The 18,693-nt window shown below is 43.7% G+C and overlaps 1 protein-coding gene across 7 annotated transcripts in view; it reads right to left on the minus strand.

Moving 5' to 3' along the window:
- CACNA2D4 (calcium voltage-gated channel auxiliary subunit alpha2delta 4) overlaps positions 1 to 18,693 on the minus strand; it is a 129,756-nt gene that overhangs the window by 78,479 nt on the left and 32,584 nt on the right. For 5 of the 7 annotated variants that reach the window (XR_010467225.1, XR_010467224.1, XM_021284716.2 and 2 more), the window contains exons 13-21: positions 17,245 to 17,378; positions 14,599 to 14,676; positions 13,224 to 13,304; positions 11,057 to 11,131; positions 9,583 to 9,669; positions 6,029 to 6,100; positions 1,830 to 1,891; positions 1,077 to 1,144; positions 893 to 938 (exon numbers count right to left, since the gene is read on the minus strand). Coding sequence is in view for 3 of the 7 variants with exons in the window: in XM_021284716.2 (XP_021140391.2) it covers positions 893 to 938; positions 1,077 to 1,144; positions 1,830 to 1,891; positions 6,029 to 6,100; positions 9,583 to 9,669; positions 11,057 to 11,131; positions 13,224 to 13,304; positions 14,599 to 14,676; positions 17,245 to 17,378 (703 nt within the window). In the remaining 4 variants the exon portion in view is untranslated. The remainder of the gene's footprint in view (positions 1 to 892; positions 939 to 1,076; positions 1,145 to 1,829; positions 1,892 to 6,028; positions 6,101 to 9,582; positions 9,670 to 11,056; positions 11,132 to 13,223; positions 13,305 to 14,598; positions 14,677 to 17,244; positions 17,379 to 18,693) is intronic. The other 2 variants (XR_010467226.1, XR_010467227.1) reach the window with 2 other exon arrangements.

Below are 18,693 nucleotides of genomic sequence, written 5' to 3' on the forward strand. Positions count from 1 at the left end.
CAGTCTTTAAATCCTGCTTCCAAGTTTGACCGCTTCACTGTCAGGACAACAGGGAGGAAAGTGTTATAAGAGAGAATTACAACTCATAAAGGAGCTGAAAGGAATGATTGATGAGAGATGTCTAAGAGAAATGAATATGTAAAGTGTGGTAAGCTGACACCCCAAGTTAGGAGTGGAAGAAGGAGAAGTCACTGCTTGTGTCTCAAATGCGCTGCCTGTGAAACTTGACAGTGTAATGAGAGGTGTGAAGGGCTGCGGGGCTTCTTGAATATAGTTATTTTGGCATTGATACAGGCTGGGTTCATGTGCCTGAGTGTAACTGAATGTTGGGTTCATGAAAAATCCCAAACCACACAGCAATAAATGGAAAGTGCCATGCTTCACCCTCTTTCATATCCAAACCAAGCAAACCCATAAATTATGTTTGCTATTGGAACAGAGGTTATAAATCACCTCCATGTTCCTCAGAAATTAGGTCTAGTCTCAGTTTGGAGAATGCCAACCAAAAATAAGCTAGGATTTAAAAAAGCATTTCAATCTCTCACTAAGCTTGAAATGAAATTTCCTGACAGGTCTGACATACTGTAGGTTTTGTAGCACAATTCTGAGCAACGTGAGGAGGAACAAAATGAGTTTGAGCACAGAAGACTGAGAATAACTCTCAGGAGATGTTTCCTAGCAGAGGGTTGTGCCAAGCCTAGGTGAGATCTTCCGAAGGAAGAGCTGGAACTGAGATGCCTGGAAACAATCAGGTCTTTGCAAGTACAGACCCTGAACAACATTTTTTTTTCTCTAGGCCACAGAAGGTGGTGAAGTCAAACCAGATTGCTGGGAGCTTTGCCAAAATCTCATGACAAAGTCCTGTGTCATAGACAGGATTTCCTCCACTTACCATTCATTCGCTAAGGACAAGTCTGGCTGGAGCAAGTCATGCAAACCTGCAACCAGATAATACGCAGAGTATTCAGATAGGTAGCAGACAGGCAGATACAGGCTGTGATGATGAAGTGAAGCAGCAAAGTGCAGAGTAGATTCCAAGTCCCTCGGGACAGCGTGGCTGTTTTATATTAACCTACCTTCTTCCACTGAAGTGTTCCCCAGCAGAATGTACTCCCCGTGTCCCCTGGACAGCACAACACCCAGGCTGCAGGAAGGAGGGAAAACAGAGGGCTCGTCAGCAAGGAGAGGTGTAATCCCTAAACATGACGCTGCGTTCCTTGCAATTACAACCCTTAAAGACATTAACTCCCTCCACAGCTATTAAAGAAAAGAACATCATCAAAAGAGGATTAAGTGAGATCCGATTTTAGCACAAGAGGTTAAGGAACCTGTCTGTAGAGCTATGAGGCATTTTTGGTGACAATATTTTTGGGCAATGTTGTAGGTTCAAGTCAAAAATAACATTTCTCAAATCTGTGCCAATTTCAAACCACTTCAGCTACAGAAAAACACACAAAAAATTTTGCTTGCTTTCTCAGGTGATGTTTTATAATTTTCAGTTTATAATAAGGTTTTGTTTAGAGCCATACACCAGAATATAAAACATATTCAGTAGAACCCCAAATTGAAGATGTCTCATTTCTGTGAAAGGAAACAACATGCTTCACCTAAGGTACAGATTTTGGACTTGGAACTTCAGGTAAATCGTAATATTCCTTTTGAGTTGACCCCAAACAGTATTTTAATGTTCAAAGAAACAAAGAAAGCAGTTATTCGTACTGCTATACTCTTGAGTCATAGCCAGCGTTATGAAGAAAAGGGACCGATTTGCTGTCCCTGATGGCAGACTCCTAATACACTGCATTGGTGTCACGTGAGTCTTTGCTCACCTGAAGGGTGTGCCACTGATGTCCGTGAAGAAATAATCATTGGTGAGGAAGAGAACTCGTTTCTGGAATAAGAACATGAATAGGAAGGTGAGAAAACATCTGACAGACCAAAGCATAGCGATGATGGGGACCTGGGATATACGTCCCCAAGGCTAAGCAAGAGCAATGGATCATTACCAGCACTTCACACCCTGCTAGGGCTGGCTGGAGGCAGGGATGAATGTGCAGTGTTCAGCATATTCAGCAGCCTATGATTTTCAGGATCCAGGCAGCCACTCTGTCTTTCCATCTAGGGCTTCAGTTAAGCCTTTCTTTGCTCTAGGGCTCCTGCACAGGCTGTGGGGAGGGGTGGGGGGAAGCCGCTGTCCCACTCTCGCACCCTTTGAGCCAACATGCTGGGGCCCTGCTGGTCTTTTGCTATACAGAGCAACCTTGATGGCTTTGCACATCATCATCGTCTCGAGCAGGAGAATGGGGTTCAGTGGGGCAGGTAGGAAGGGGGGGTGGGAATCAGAGGAGAGGCAGGATGGCAAACCTACCCACTGCATGGGTGAGCAGCTGGGGCCAAATCTCCCCACTCCTGTGGGAAATGCTGAGATTCCTGACATTTGCTTTCATGCCAAACTGGGACAAAACAGTGACATATTCAAATTTCGTTAAAAAACATCAGTGAAAAAAAAAAAAAAGTTTTCAAACTGAAAAAAAGTGCTGATTCAAATCCAAGCTGTTTTGATTCACATGAAAACATTTTTTTCAGACTAACATTTCCACTGAAGACATTTCGGATTATTGAAAGCTGCTTCAGAACTTCAACACTTTGCCAGACTGGGCTTTTCCAGTAGGAAAGTGTTGATTTCAGTGGAACGCTTTTCCAAAGGAGAAAAGTTTTTGGAAAATTTCTATCCAACCTTTATGCCAGTATATGAACCCTAATATGTTTAAAATCCCAGCTTTAGTCTGAAAACGAGGTGAGAGGATGTGTGTGGGAGGCAGGGAGTGAACACAGAAAACTCAGTGTTCCCCAGGGAAAGCCATGCCTGCTGTAAACTGCTGGAGCTGTGCAGCAGTGGAAGTGGAGCGAGGCACAAAGGGTGAACCTGCGCCAGCTCCGCAGTGTGCCCCGGGTTTGTGCACACAGCAGATGGGCTGATGGTGGTTATCAGTGAGGAGATGGCAGGTGGCTCAACTCTTCCCTTCCATCTCTCTCCATGCATGGTGATCATGTACTACTGGTCAACAGGGTCTTTTGCTGGGACAAGATGTTCCCAAAGTGCTGTGATACCTCCCCAAGGAGCATGGCATCGGTGATGTTTCAGTGGCTGTGGGAAAGGTACAAGAGGTATTAAGCCTCTCTCTCCTTGCCGGTCTGATCTAATGGTGGAGAGGTTGAGGCATGGGGAAGAAGGAGACCAGGGGTTGTAGGCCTGCCCCTGAGGGAAAGGATGCGGTAGAAATTAGTGCCACTGCTCTGAGACCCTTTCCTTCAGCAGGACTTGTTCTGCTTCTTCTTTGCTCCCCTGACCTGTCCCTCTTCTGCACATGCAGCCACTCAGCATTGGTGGCTAGTGGGAGGGAGACCAAATCTCCTTCTGGACAGAGGGAGGTGTTGGGTGGCCAGCCCTCCTGAAGACAGCTGGAGGTGTCACCACTCATCTGTGGGAAGGGAGAGAAGCAGAGGCACTCTGGAGCCAAGCAGGGCTGAGTAAGATCAGGCAGTACTGTGCCACAGAGCAAGGGAGAAGACAAGACCATGGGCACCTTTGGTGCAGGGTAGGATGGGTGACTATCAGCACCTGTGGCCTGAGAACACATGTATTTCCAGTTTTGGTATTGTCGCTGCCCTAGGCTGTCACTCCTGGCTAGTGCCATTATCAGAGGTTTGCCACAGCTCCTACCCACATCCTTGCTCTTTTGCTTTCACGACCACAACCCATTTGTACTTTGACTGCAACTAAAGGCATTTCTGCCATCAGATATCTCTGACAACTGCCCCTTGTCTTTGGTCCTTAATTTTCCCTTTCTATCTCACTCCACTCTCAATACCCGCCTGAGATCAACCTGGGGAATCAACGTTTGTGGCTGACAGAATAATTGCTGTCCCCTTCACTCAGCCCTTGTCTCTGCCACCTGACTGCCTCATTCTCTTTGTTTCAAGGCTATGTCAGCACTTCCTTTGTTTTAACCACTACTCTGCTTCATCATTTAGCAGAGTACAAGTGGGATTTGCTAAGTTTCACTTCTGGTCCCTGCTCTGTGGGTATTCTGATAATAGTGAAACTGTCACATTCTCAGCTTTAGTCTCCTATTATCCTTCGCAATGCTTGCAGAGTTGCAGAATAACACAGGTGATATCTTTTACCAAGGCTACTTTTTGTTATCTTTTTTTCCCTGGGTTAGAGAGCATAAAGATGTCTCTAAAATACAGAACTAAAGAGGTATCTCTGGATGACTCAGAAGAAATGTTATTGAGGGTGCACAGAGACAGAGAAAGAGGTTAAGCTACAGAAATAAGCAATCTAGACTTACAAAGAACAGATCTTGCTGGAAAATCCTGATTGCTATTCTGACAGAATAAGAAAGATAATAGATGAAGGGAATAAAGGGCATGCAATGTATCTGGATTTATATAAAACACTTGAAACAGCTTCTCAGGAAATTTTATTCTAAAGAATCAGTTAAAATGGGCTTAAATAAGATGTGTAGTGAGAATCAGCTGCAGTACTGTAAACTAGAGAAAATATAAACAACAGGCATGTAGGGAAAAATATCTAGTGAGAGGAACAAACAGACTCTATCTTAGGCACCCTGATCTACAGTGATCAGTAAAGACAAAATAAAACAACATTTCTATGCTTACAGAGAAAAAGTCCCTACAGCCCTAAAAATTAGAAAGACTGGACAAAAGAAGTAATGGGATTCATGTAGGAAAATGGCAACTGGTAAAAGTAACTAAGAAACATGGAAACCAAGACAGCCATTCCAGTGCAGTTGTGGGCTGGAGAGAAAGTTGAACGGACAGTGGGAAGGAGATTTGGGGCTCCCTGTTCAAAAATACCTGCTGCAGAGAACAGATGCTCTCGACAGATTAACAGGGAAACAGTACTCAAATAATTCACTGAAGCTTTGGTACTTCTGTACCAGAAATGATACAGGAGACAAAGGGAAAACAAATAGTTGCTGACCTGCTTGGACTGAAAAATGTGCAAATATTTCAAACGCAGATATTGGCAATGCCCGGGAGAGGAAGGGCAAAGCCATTGACAGGTAGTTACAAACATCAGGAATAAAGAGAACTTGGTTACAACATCTTGCAGTACAACTATTCAGAGGAGATGGAGGGGTGTCTTCATGAGGAAATGGCATCATTTCAGCAGTGGTTGCGAGTAGTTGGTTTGTTGGAATTGGTGCTGACTGTGACTTAGCATGGGAGCAGTTCATCCAGCCTGGTTACTGAAAAAAAATGCTTTCTATGGAAGATGGAAAATTTTCCTGAAATATGGAAGACTTCTGGGCAGTGTAACTTGCAGGACTCTGGAATACTTCCTAACAGGAAATGATGAAAGCCAAAACCTTTACGAGAGTTAAATAAACCTGAATGAAAAAGTACCAGTGAACATAAATGTACATGACAATTTTGCACTGATTCCAAGGGAAGATGAATTACCCTACATTAAAACTGGTAGAGAATGTTCTAAAGTCTCCATTTCATTAGAACTTTTCATAAGAAGTCTGTAAATATTTGCATAGAAATTTAATCCTGGATCTGGATAAAGGAAATAATATTCTGACAGTGAGGGACAAAGTTTTTGTGAGTGCTTTTGGGTAGGGAAAGAGAGTTGCAAAATAGTCTTCAAACCGCTTTCTGTCTAGGCCAGCTCAGCATAAACTCTTGAAGATCTCAGTTTCATTTCACAGCCCTATAAACAGTGAACAACATGGGTTTTGGCTTGGCCTGAACAATGTAGGGAGCTGTAAGGCCTTCCCAATCGCTTTGTAAGAGCAGAATGTCAGTAGATATAAAGGGCACTTCTGAAGATGCTCTATTTTATGTCTTTAGCACATGTGTTTTGTATGTGGTGAAACAATAAAATCCTCACACTCAGAAATGCTGAGCATCAAAACCACATCCTTTGTGGCTCTACAGCATCCATTTCCCATTCTCTCCCTCCTGTGACCTGAACATAAGGATAATTTCTTACCCCTTTATCCACGGGGACCTTCACATCCATAGAGAGGTAGCCTGTTTCCCCATTGATCATGGCAGTTCTCAGCTGCAGAGGTTAAGAAGATTAGTATTAGTGTCTCCAGGCGTTCCAGGAACTAATAGAGCCACTTGTCCTTAATCTACAGGGGCTGGCAGAAAAGAGTGATTGCAGGTTCCCCCCTCTCTTTCTTGCTTCTTCTAAACTGAAAACCTGTTCTCAGTGGTCAGGATGCTTGTTCAGTCAGGCTGATAAGTGACAGAAAAATAATGACTTATGTTGAAAGCTTGTTGATATGTCTCTTTAGTGAAAGGAAAGGATCTGGAAACTATGAAATTGCCAGTCCAAGTTTCAGATTTCACCTTTTGGCAGACAGAAAGTCATTAACACGGTGCTTTGAGAGCCTGGAAGAGGAGACACCTGAGAAACGCACTAACTCCCCCAGACTGATTCCAAAGATCTTAAACATTTTTTTAAACTGATTTATAAATTATAGGCTGTATTCAGCACCACTTCTGAGGTACAGCAAACCAGCTGTTTAACGCAGCAAAGCAAGACTGGCAAGAGTATACAGTGAGAAGACCACTTTATTCAACCCAGGTTCCAAAGGCAAAATGTAATTTTCACAGTGACTCCCAGTCCCTTCCAAGAAAGAGACAGGGAATTTTTCCACAAGTGCAGAGGCTTTATGTCCAGCCTGCCAGAGTGTATCAACCTATTGCTTCAGCCTGCATAGAAAAAAAGAGGTGGGAAGTAGCTTATTCATTCACACAAATTGCTTCCTTACTTCCAGAGACAGGCCTCCATTCAGGTGCTGGCCAATCTCAACCACATTTGCTTTACAAGGCCACAATTCTGTTTATTATGGCTGTTTGATGTGGGTTATTTACAGACCTAGAATATAAAGCTTGTGTTTCCCGAGGCCCACGTCTTGGAAATCAAAACACTGACTGGTACTATTACTCCTTTCTGGCTAGGAGCATTTGACCTCCTGCCAGAGCCACGGCATATTCTCTATTCTATTTTGACAGCCTGCAACATGTTCTATGGGTTCTGGGTCTAGTTCAGATATTGTTATTTCATCCATATTTTCTTCTTGAATGTCAGGCACCTCTTGTTGCCCCAATAAGACAGCAGAGAAGGTAATTAGTGAATATCTGAGATCTCTTTGGAACTCCTTAGCTCCAGCTAGTCTGCAGACACACTACTTGTCTTGTGCCCAGCCCCCAGGTGGCAGTGGCTGTAGGTTGGTGCCATGATCCAGGCTTGCTGCTTCTTCCTCAATAGCTTTTCTGGCTTTGAGAAGTCAATTACAGCCCTGGTGTCTGGGAGCCACCATCATGCTCAGTTCTTTTGAGGCAGCGGAGTCTGAACAGAGGGGTTGCCTGGTGCATGCTGAAGTACTCGTTCCCAAAACACCAAACAGCAAACTCTCTGGCTCCAGGGCAAGAAGTCTGTGCTGTTCGTGTTGCTGGCAGTGAGTGCTGCTGACTCTTTTTCCCTGTCTCCTTGTGTAGTTTCAAACCACTGCAGGTACACAGTTTTTCTGAGGGGTCTCACAACATCTAGGCGTTTTCATACTCAAGTTCGACATCCTTGCAGGCTAATTTCTTCTTCAGTGATTCTGTCAAGGCTGAAGAAGATGTGTTTGGGTGACAGCTCTTAAACTGCTGGGGAGAATCCCATCAAGCCTTCTTTTTCCCCTCACACTGGGAATATCCCTGTGTTGCTTTCCAGGCAAGTCCAAACTTCCTTGCTGCCCAGCTGTAGTTAGTACTGTTGGTATTTTTCCAGACAGTGCCATCTTCCCTTCTCTCGATTTCTTTTTAGCAGCTGGCTGTATTACACATCATTAGCACTTGGGCATATTTTTCCAGTCTGAATTTGCTGCTTATCAGTGTTGCTGAGATTATACTGCAACTGATGTTCAGTCTGTCATTGATCTAATACCATAGCTGCAAATCTGAGTGTTGAAATGTTGGCAGATTTTTGCTGCAGTGGGTGTATCTTAGGAGTCTCTAGACTTACTGAAGTCACGCTGCAGATATTGGTCATGTCACTGAGTGTCTCTGTACCCTCAGGGACTGCAACCTTTCTTTCTTCTGGAAGATGAAGTACGGGAACACAAGGTAGCTCTGTTTTTCATGCCTCTTTTTGGCATTTTTCCCCACTGGATAGTTTTACAGACAGACACCTCTCATTTCGCATCTTATTTGCATTCAGGTATCAGTATTATTTGGTCAGATGGGAACCTGCTAGCTGAATAAATATAACAGCAAATAAAAATCCTCTAATTTCCTGGATTATTTTTTTTTCGGTAGAATAGCAGACTGGGTGAAGAGAAGCAGCTCTAAAAGTGGTTCCAGTGAGAGAGAAAACTACAACAGTAGCAGAGATCCTAGAAGACACCAGCAAACCCACACAAAGCCATTGGCAACCTGTATCTTGGTCATTCCACTGCACGTGAAGCCTCTTGTTTTTGTCTTGCTTTCCACATTACACACCCACCCCTGTTGTGTTTCCTTTCTCAATTTGTCACTATTCTACTTCCCAAATTCCTTTGGTGTGGCCCTTTGTACTCGTCCTGCACTAACGACAGCAGCTACTTTGATCCTCTTGCTGGGTAGTACATTTGCCCTCCCTGTTAAAGTGGATATCTATAGCCTCAGATCCATTCATCTCAGCAGTCTCCCTTGTAATCCAGAAGCATGTGTCCCACAGCTAATTCTATCTTACTCCAAATTCAGGTCTTAACCTAGTAACTTAAGTATCTCTTCTCTCCTAATTCTTCCGAGTAAAAGAAAGCCAGCCACAGAGGAACCTCTCTACCTTCTCATTATATGTGGGTTCCTAGTTGTGCAACATGGCAATGTGCAGCTGTTGGAGTGCATGCTGTTTCTTGTTTATCACATTTTAATAATTTTGCTCAAAAGACAGTAGAAAAGGTATTTTCTAATATTTTCTCTCTGGTCAGCTGTTGTTTTCAGAAGCTCGACACCTGTGCGATAAAGTGGTTTCTGGATATTTGTTTTTCCCAAGTGTCTAAGTTCTTTATCTTATCCTCTTTGTCTATTATTAATAGTGACTGCAAGCTTCAGTCTCTTTTTGAATGCACTTTTTTCCTTGTTGCAGATTTCATTAGTTGAGTGACTTCAGCGATATCTCTCATACTACATGTATGGGTAACATCATGGGACGCTGCCACACTCCTAAGCTGTCTTGGCTTTGTATTATGGCAGCATTTGGGCCATGTACACACAGACTGGCTCCCCGCAACACCCTCCAAAGTGCTTCCTTCCTCCTGCCAGTGCTTTTCCTCCCCATTCCATGAGAAGGAAAACTCATACTGGGAAAGATAACAGACACTTTGAAGGGGAGCATCATCCTTGTCCTCTTGCAGACCACCAGCCTCTCTTAGTCAGGGTCAGTTCAGCACAGAAATGAACAGGAGTGCATCCTGCCTGCTGCTCTCCCACCCCTTCTGTACAGGCACACAAAGTAATAAAAAGGAGCAGCTACAAAAAAGGCTAAATTCACTTTCTGATACTCACTATTTCATCCTGGTCTTCCCATTCCACTTCTGAGAGGTCTACACTGTTGTAGTTTGGCTTAGGCTTCAGTTTCTTTCCTTCTTTGTACTAGTGTTTATTAAAAACAAACAAAGAAGTAAGCAGCTAGATAACTTCCTAGACCAGCCCTTTAAGGACTGATATGTAATTTGAAAAATAGGGGTGTTTTTTCTCTGACTAGGAAGGCAATGTTTGAATGCAAGTACCTTCTTGGTCTCATGCCATGTATTTCTTTATGGAGAGAGTGTGGGGCTGGAAGACTTATAGTGGGCAAGGCTGATCCAGGACCAAGGGACAGGCAGGAACACAGATAAACTTGGAGGTAAAGGCTACAGCCTCCTTTATGAGAATATTCTTCAAAATAGATCAATACAGTTCCCTTGCTTCCAGGAAATCAGGTTTTTCCCACAACTAAAAGTGTAATCCCGTTAACACTATAACACCAGCAGGAGATCTTTTCTGATGGGAATTAGGCTCTGGCTCCACTGACAAAAAGGCAGTCTTTTCACTCAGGGCTAACTGATGCAAGAGGTCCATTTCCCTGCAGTCTTCAGGGCGAAGGAGTAGGTGTGAAGCAGACTAAGGGAGACCAGTTTTAGGTGGCAAAGCAGTGCCCTTGCAATGCTTTGCCTTGCCCCATCCTGCCAACATGATGCGTCCCTTCTCTTCACCTAGTGAAGTAACTGCCTGTGCTTGTGGGTCTCCCTGGGCCATTTTGATGACGGCTGCTGCAACACCCTGTGGTGGCACTGTCTCTTGCCAGTAACCACACTAGTGCTTCTAGCTCTTTACAGGTGGATTTGTGCCAACAGGCATGTGTATGAAATGTAAAATCATTGCCCGCCTGAGTATCTGGGTAATGGGTCCAGCTGTGTGCTTGCAGACAGATGTGCAGTCTGGAGCTCCAGGTGGCATTGTGAGGGAGAAATCTTGTCCTTGTGTCCACTCCCTCAAGTCTCAGAAGGTCTTTGCAGCCTACTGGTCTTGAAATTGTTTCTGACTTGCCACACTAAGATTAGTGGTGCTGGATCCTGCTAAACTCACATTCCCAAAATGCCCAACACTATAGCTGCTAGGTAGCTATTACTAGGGTGTTATTCATGAAGGATCTTCTTGCAGGAGATATGCCTGAGTGAGAGGAATTTTTTCTTCAGCCCAGAGCAAAACCTTGCATGGATGCAGATACATGTGTAGCAAGTGCACACAGATACAACCATCACATGCACTTTTATGAAGGACAGGCAGGGTGCCTTACACTTCATACACATGTGTATGTATATGTATCTATATATCTCTGTATGTGTATCGAATTAATTTATCTGGCCCTCATGCTCCTGGATGCCTATATATCAGGGCCCGATAACCTTCACAGCTCAAAGTGTGAAAAATCAGAAGCATCCCTGAAAGGCACTGTTTCTAAGTAAGCAAAGTTTCTCAAATTCGCAGCTATACATACCAAAGGACGGAGGTCTGGGTGTGAAAGGATGTAGCCGTTGTTGGTGTTGAGAAAGGCATATCCATGGACACCCAGCTGGAGAAAGAGGCATTAGAATAATTAGTGCTTCAAGTAGAAATACTCCTGTGTAACGGGTGCCACCAATACCCTGGCACCACCAATATTCAGAAACATTTTCCTTTTAAAGGTATTGGCCAGCAGAAAATAGGATCCATCCCAAACCATTTATTTCTGGATCTCTGGCTGCTCTGTCAGAGCAGGCTGACTATGCTTGGAAGCACAAAAGGATGGGCAGGTAGTTGATTTCAGTACACATTCAGAAGAAGATGCCCTCCTAGTGTCTGATTGTCCTGGACAAATACCACCCAGAGGCAGAATAAGCTCTCTGCAGCAGGCACAGCAGTGCTGCACAGAAAACGGGCAACGATGGGAAATGTCGTAAGCAGTACAGAAACAGTGGTGACAGGTCTGTATGCCCATCACTACATGTGCCCAGCAGCGCATGAACAAGCGAGTACAAATCTCACAGGTGGCTTCCCCGGAAACCCAGTTGGTCTTCAGAGAAGCTCTTCTCTCTGTTTCAGTGTTGACAAGACCAGACCTAGCCTAGGCCAATTGTACAAGCGTGTAGTCTTAAAATGCTTTTTAAGGAACAGCATAATCTAACAAGAGCAGACACTGGCTGACCTGATCTGCAAGAGATTTCCAAGAAAGCAATTTACTAGAGCCCTTATATAACACAAATTCCAGGAGTACAGCAAACTTCCTTGTTGGCCTATTAAAGCTGAAATTTCCCAGCCCAGTGAGCATGATCATAAATGTATGAGCTCTCAAGGGCTGTAAGTCTGGAACTTGCCCTTTGTAATGTGTATGCAAGGGGATTCAAGTTGAGGATCCCAGGTTTCCAAACTGGTCTCGAGCTGGAAACGCTTCTGGGAAGCTGTTCTCTGCCCCTGATGTAAAGAAATCCTTCAGATAATTTTCTTTCCTTCCCTGGCACTGCTTGAGGGAAAGACCAGTGTCCCTCCTTGTCCCAGAAGAAAGATTATTGTGACACATGGCCTTTGAGTGATGTGGAGGAAGATTAAAAGGTATTAATTTTACAGAAAAAACAAATGTGTATAAAAATTGAATTTCCTAGACCAGGTTACCCCAGACCCAAACCGGCTGGCCTTTGCATGCTGAGTGCATGCACCCCAACATTCATAATTCCTAGGTTGCCTGAAGGATCATTTCCTACAGCTGCATGTGAATGGTCTGCCCGGCATCCATGTCTGGAAGCACCACACAAATTTGTAGCTTCTGACAGCACTTACAGTCCTGTGAGGCTTCAGCAATCATATTTTGGACAACTGCCTAACTGCTAGTAGTTGTCTGATAGTTATTTAAGTGAAAATGAAAACTTGGAATGATGGCTTAAGTTGCCTGATTTTTTGGCAATCCTGAGATGTGCTTTCTGTCTCCTGGTGTGCAGGATGATTGAACAAAAGGTCACTGCACAGAATTTACAGCAGAAATCAAACTAAACAGTGCACCTCTGGGGAGTTTCCTGCAGATGAGTGTATTTTTTTATATCTGTTGAAGACAGAGCTAATAGAAAGTTGTTGGACTAACAGTTCTGGAGGGCAAATACTCTATCCAGATACAGCACAAGCGGGTGAGAGCCAGCTTCCTGTGCACTGTTCTGCCAAGGAATCTTCATGCTGATCTGGAGAAAGGAACCTCGAGGCATGTCAGAAAAGTTGGCTCTCAATAGTCCATTCAGTCCTTAGTTTTTCTGCTATGAAACTAGTTTAATGCTTTGCCAGTTGGCATGGCAGCTTTTGTCCACTGGGACTGGATATAAAACTTCAATTCTTCTGAGGTAGGCTGTCAGGTCTGTATCATCTCTGAGGGATCTAGGCTGGTGACCATCAAGACACAAACGCTCCACGACCTCTTGCCAGTCTACTGGATCATCCAATCCTTGTGTTTTTGAGGCAGCCTAAGAGCTTCTAGTAGGGAATGATTTTCCTTGTGCTGTATAGAAACCGCACATCACCACATCTCTTGCTTTTTGCTCATAGTTCCTCCTACAGGCTAAGGAACTACTTTTTAGTCATGCCCATGGAAGAATGACTACTGACTTTGCTGTGCAAAATAATGAATGGCATTATCTCAGTCTTACCTTATACCGTGGAGCAAGTTTTAACAACTCCCTCAGTGGTACATCAGAGCCCACCACACCCAGGAGAATGCCATGGGATCGCTTAAAAACAAAGGAGAATCCATTTTCAGAAGCAAAACTTGAGGAGCTTTCTACCTGAATACACATTATTGCCTTCCTACTAGTCTCTCACGTAACCTCTGTAGGCTTGTGTGAATATGTTCATTTAAAATCGACTAACATACCTCAAAAAGTCTAAAGGGATTGCTTCAGTGTTTAGGGAGAGGAGAATTTCTACCCAATATTATTCAGCATTTGTTATGATTCAGAAGTAACGTAGAATTACTAAAAACAAGTTTTGAGAGCAAAAACCTGCATACCTTGTGTGTAAATAACAGAAAGGGCAAGGCAATAATGTAAAACAACATGGATTGGCTGATAACTAAACTAAACACCAAATACAAAATCGTTAATCTAGGAAAAAAGAATGCAAGAAATCCCCACAAAATGGGGAACTAGTTGTTTAGTAAGCATCTGAAGAACACGATGGAAAAATGACACACAGGCTGCCACTGCAGTGCTGTGCTAACATGGGTTAAAACCAGCCTCAGGTGGAAAAGGCATACAAATCTTCATAGGATCTTGTGTCTTGTACAGCAATGGTGAGCTACCATCTGCCATTTAAAAAGGGTGCTGAGAAACTGGAAATGGTACAGAAGAGATTGTCTAAAGGGTTTCAAAGCCCAGAGGAAATGCCCTTATCAAAGATGCCCAAATTGTTCAACCTTTTTCTCTTATCGAAAGATGGACAGGTTTGACTTTATTGCAGTGTAGAAGATGCTTCTCAGGAAAAGATACCAAATAGTACAGGCTTTTTAATCTAGCAGAAAAAAACATTATGGCAGGAAGGTGAGTCCAGAAAAATTGAAAGTGGAATTTAAACACCAGTTTTTAACAAAGAGTGAGAAACCACAATGGAGAGCTCAGGGCTGGATGCCTGTCTTCAATGACACTTTTGCCAAGCACAGGTTATTGGGCTCATGAAAGACCGTCTATATGAAATGTAAAGGTCTGCAATAAAATGCAGAGACTAGACAAGGTAATGATCTCTTCCAGCCTGAAACTTTATGGGTCTGGAAATTAGTCTCAGTTTGAAAATAGAAGGGATAAACCAGGGAGAAGTGTCGTATTTAAGGGCTATTTTGAAGAAATAGCATTCACAGGAAATCACAGACTATAATTTTGACAGATAAATATCAGCCACACATCCTGCCAAAGGTCCCTAAAGGCCAGCTTTTCTTTCATAGACCCATTGGCTTTAAAAACCCCTCAGAGGTCCACTGCATCCCTTCACCTCTGCTGGCTGGAAGGAAAGCAAAGCCCATGTTTCACTCACCGTCTCATTCTTTTTGCTGAAAACTGGCATAGCCACTGTTGTCATGAGCAACAGACTTTGAGCTTGAGATGCAAAGAGCTGTCACAGAACAATGAGCCACATGTTAGCAAATGCAATATCACAGATAACCCGAATGAAAGGTGCTGGAATTCCCAAGGACCCCAGATGTTGATTACAATTAGCCACCTCCTTGCCTCCCACACCCTTCCAAAAACAGATGGCAGGACTTTTCAATACTCTGTATCCAAGAGGATGGTGGGATGGATGCTTGCTTGTGTGGGGTGATGAGGATGGGATGAAAGCCAGTGAAATGTGTTGAAGCAGGAGAAATTAAAGTGTTGTTTTAATGAAGAGACAGGAACCTGTAGAAGTGGTGGCACAATTTATACCCACCATACTTTGGGAGCATAGACATGAACACTTATGCAACAAGTGTAAAAACCGCCAACACAAAGAGCACAGAACAGAAAAAAGCAGAACAAATATGCACAAAATCACAAACAAGACATCATCTATATTGCAAACACATGAATACCATGAATGAGAAACACCACATACAAATATCTGAAAGGGACAAATACAGAGCCTGCTTATAAATACTTGTTACTCAAGCATGTAAGCTTAGGAAAAAGAGACAAAATCATGATCCAAACAGATATAACGTGGTGAGCTATCTCTACAGGCAATACAGGACATGCACATGTAATGAGCTAACAGATGCTCCCAGTACTGCAGAAGAAAGATGCTCTAAAAACACACAGGAAAGGAGGTAACACAGGCAAGACACATGCAAAGGGGTCTCCCAAACACGCCCAGCTATCAAAATGACCTAAACTCCTTGATGCCAGTAGCATCCCCCTTCCATATCTCATTTGGTCATGTAAGTAGCAAGGCAAGAAATGACCTCCTGTCTCCATTACTGTGCACGCTATGAGCCATAAAGGAGCTAGTCAATAATCTGAGAGATTTAAGCCTGGTATCTTGAGTTACTGGTCTGGATGATTCTGTGTGGAAATTTCCCATTCACAGCAATGCTCACACCAACACACAGCAAGTAAACTTCTCTGGCACTTACTGGACATATGGAAAAAGAGATCCGGTGAACTAAGCTACAGCACAACAGAGGCACACCCAACTACTCTGAACCAACAGCACAAGTCCCCAGTACATCCAGCATCTCCTCTTCTTGTCAGTGTAAGAGGGCTCCTTCATCCCTGCAGCCCCCACCCCCCTCCAGATGTACAGGCCAGCTGTGGCTGTGGGCACTGGCACTGACACACCAACTGGCACAAGGGAAACAGCACGCTCACAAAACACAGGGGTGCAGTTACCTCCTCAGACTGTGGCAGCTGGTGAGAGACAGGGATGAACAGGTGAATGAATACATGCATGGAGGAATGAAACAAATATGGGAGAGGCTGGGGCAGAGGAAGTGAAGAGCAAGCCAAGTGGTAAGAAATGAGATGGAGCAAAAAAAGTGCAGCAAACAAATCCCTGTGGCTACCTTGGGAAGTGGGACACCACACATCAGTGCCAGGGGTGGCATGCCTGCTATTAGAATTAACTTGTTGGGTAGCTAGTAGCATTTCTGGAGGTTTTGCTTAGCATACTCAAGTACCATGTCCCCAGATCTCACTTGGCACAGCTCCTGCAGCAGAAGACATGCCCTTGTCACCCTCACAGAGCCATGGCTGCAGCCTCCCTGGTCAGCCACAGCTCTGAGGTGAGGGACAGACTCCTCCCATAAGAGCACAGCACTGATGCACCATGGTGGTGCAAGCCTGGCTGCCTTGTAGGTATTTCCTGGGGTTTCTGTAGTCTTGACTCCAAATACAGTATCAAGCGCCACCATGTGTGACCTGGCCTTTGATGTTTCCTGCTGCAAAGCTAGGTTCAGTACCTCTAGTTTTATTTCAACTCAGAGAGTTCAGGTTTCTCACCATGGATCTTAAAAGTAAAAACTGTGGGTTCTCCCCAGGGCTGTGGCAGGCACCCTAAAGTGGCTGCTACCCAGACCTGGGCTAATAACTTCAGTCCCACAGTGGGATTGCATATGGAAACATTCTCCATGTATCTAGAAGATTTTTCCCCTCAGATTAAGGCCACTGCGGTGACATTAGGCCTTGCTAGCCTAAGGAACAAAAGAGTGAGCCTGCTTCCCAAACTGAGGTCTCTATCTTTGAGTGGCAAGCAGTGTGCTGTTAGTTGCTGGGCTAGAAGAGATAAACCTGTGTGACCTGTATCTTGAGCTGTAAATATTCTTTCCTGTGAATAATCCTTTAGAAGATAACCTGCTTTCACAGAAGCATTGCTTACGTCTTGCTGTGCCTGTGTGATTAGTCCTGGGCCTCTGGGTCACTGCAGATTCAGACCTCAGTCTACATATGTATCTCAACTCCAGGAGTGAGGAGAAAAGAAATATCGTTTGTCTCAGCAACAGAGACCAGTAATTTCTATCAATCACCCAGCTCCCAGTTTTACATAAGTTTCAGGACTTTGTTTGGTTCTGATACACATAAGATATTTAGATGGAAAGCTAGGACAAGTTGTATGCCTAACATACTAGCTGGGTGTCTAACACCTTTGCCAGTTTGGCCCATAGGCCCTACTGTTTGCTGGCTAAAGTCTTGTGCTGCAGCTCCTTACCGCACTGTCCATGTAGGCTTCAGTCCAAATAATGTCATGGTCATGGTTGATGACCATGGGACGGCTGAGCACATGCAGGTACTCCATCACATTCTCCTGGACATCCGCCAGCGTGGATATCTGAGTGTAGTAGCCTTCACAGAGAAACAGAGGTGTGAGACACTCTTCTAGCACATCTTCATTATTTTTAAATGAGCATTTGTGTGAAGCTAGAAAACTGGATGTCAAAGACTGTATCTGAGTTACCTGTTTCCAGAACTTTCTTCCTGGAGATGGGCCCATAACAATCCAACACTATACCAATGAATACAGGGGAAGAACGTCTTCAAGTTATCAAAATGTCTTCTAAACTAGCTGCTTAGAAATGCTAGCACAGTGTAATGTCATGAGGACTGTTGTCCTGCTTCTCACCACATGGAACTGATTGGTTGTACTTGGTACAGAACAGAGTATGTCAGATGATAGATGGAAAACTTTTGTTATCACTAGGAAAACACTGCCATGTGGAAAGGCTCATGATCTGATAAGCTTTGTGATGTAGAAACAGATTTAGTGCACTTGAAAATTAGGACTACAAGAGCTATACAATGTGTTGAAACAGAAAAATCAAAACCAATGAGTCTTCTGCAGAGCTCAAGTCTGGTAAGTGAGAATTCAAGTGCAAAGAGCATATTTTTGTTTTGTTTGGTTATTCAGGAGGAGCCATTCTCACATTTTATGGTGAGCTAACAGCAACATGATTTCCCTGTCACTAATCTTATAGTTGAACATGCAATCTGAAATCCAGGATTTTTTTTTAATTTAACAAAATCTAAAAATGTTACATGTGATTCACAGTGCTAATAGACAAACATTACAGCCTTGAACATCCATAGTTCAAATTCCACAGGCCAGCAACTCTTCTCTGTCAATCATCTTCACTAGCACATGCACCCATGCATTTCAGAGACTGCTGATGCAACTGGTCAGACAGGAAAAGAGTTGATACACCTAGCTAGTCAGCCCACAGCTTCAATCTTCCCTTCCTTCCCATGTTTAAGGTTGATACTGTTGGACCAAGCCTGTCTCCAGGCATACTGAGACCAAGTCATGCCCAAACAGGGAAGACTTCTATTTTTTTTTTCCCCATCTTTTTCTTTCTGTTGCATGTTCTTGTAGGGCTAACTGGATGCCTTAACTGGCCCCAAATACAAAGAGGTGACTTACCTACTCTGAATGGATTTTCCCATTCATGCCATTTCATGCCAGCTAAAGAGAATATTGGTTTTGGGGTGTGATCAACAAGCTATTCTGATACCTCAGTGAAACCACTGGCACACAAAGAATTTGGCCAGGATACAGGGATTAACCCACAAATCTTGTGAAAAATGCTGTAAAATCTTTAAAGAAGAGATGTTTGTTTTACATCCCAGCCAAAAGATGTCAGACTTTCTGACAGAGGTTTAGACA

This window comes from Columba livia, chromosome 1, assembly GCF_036013475.1.
Source record: "Columba livia isolate bColLiv1 breed racing homer chromosome 1, bColLiv1.pat.W.v2, whole genome shotgun sequence".
Lineage (NCBI taxonomy): Eukaryota > Metazoa > Chordata > Aves > Columbiformes > Columbidae > Columba > Columba livia.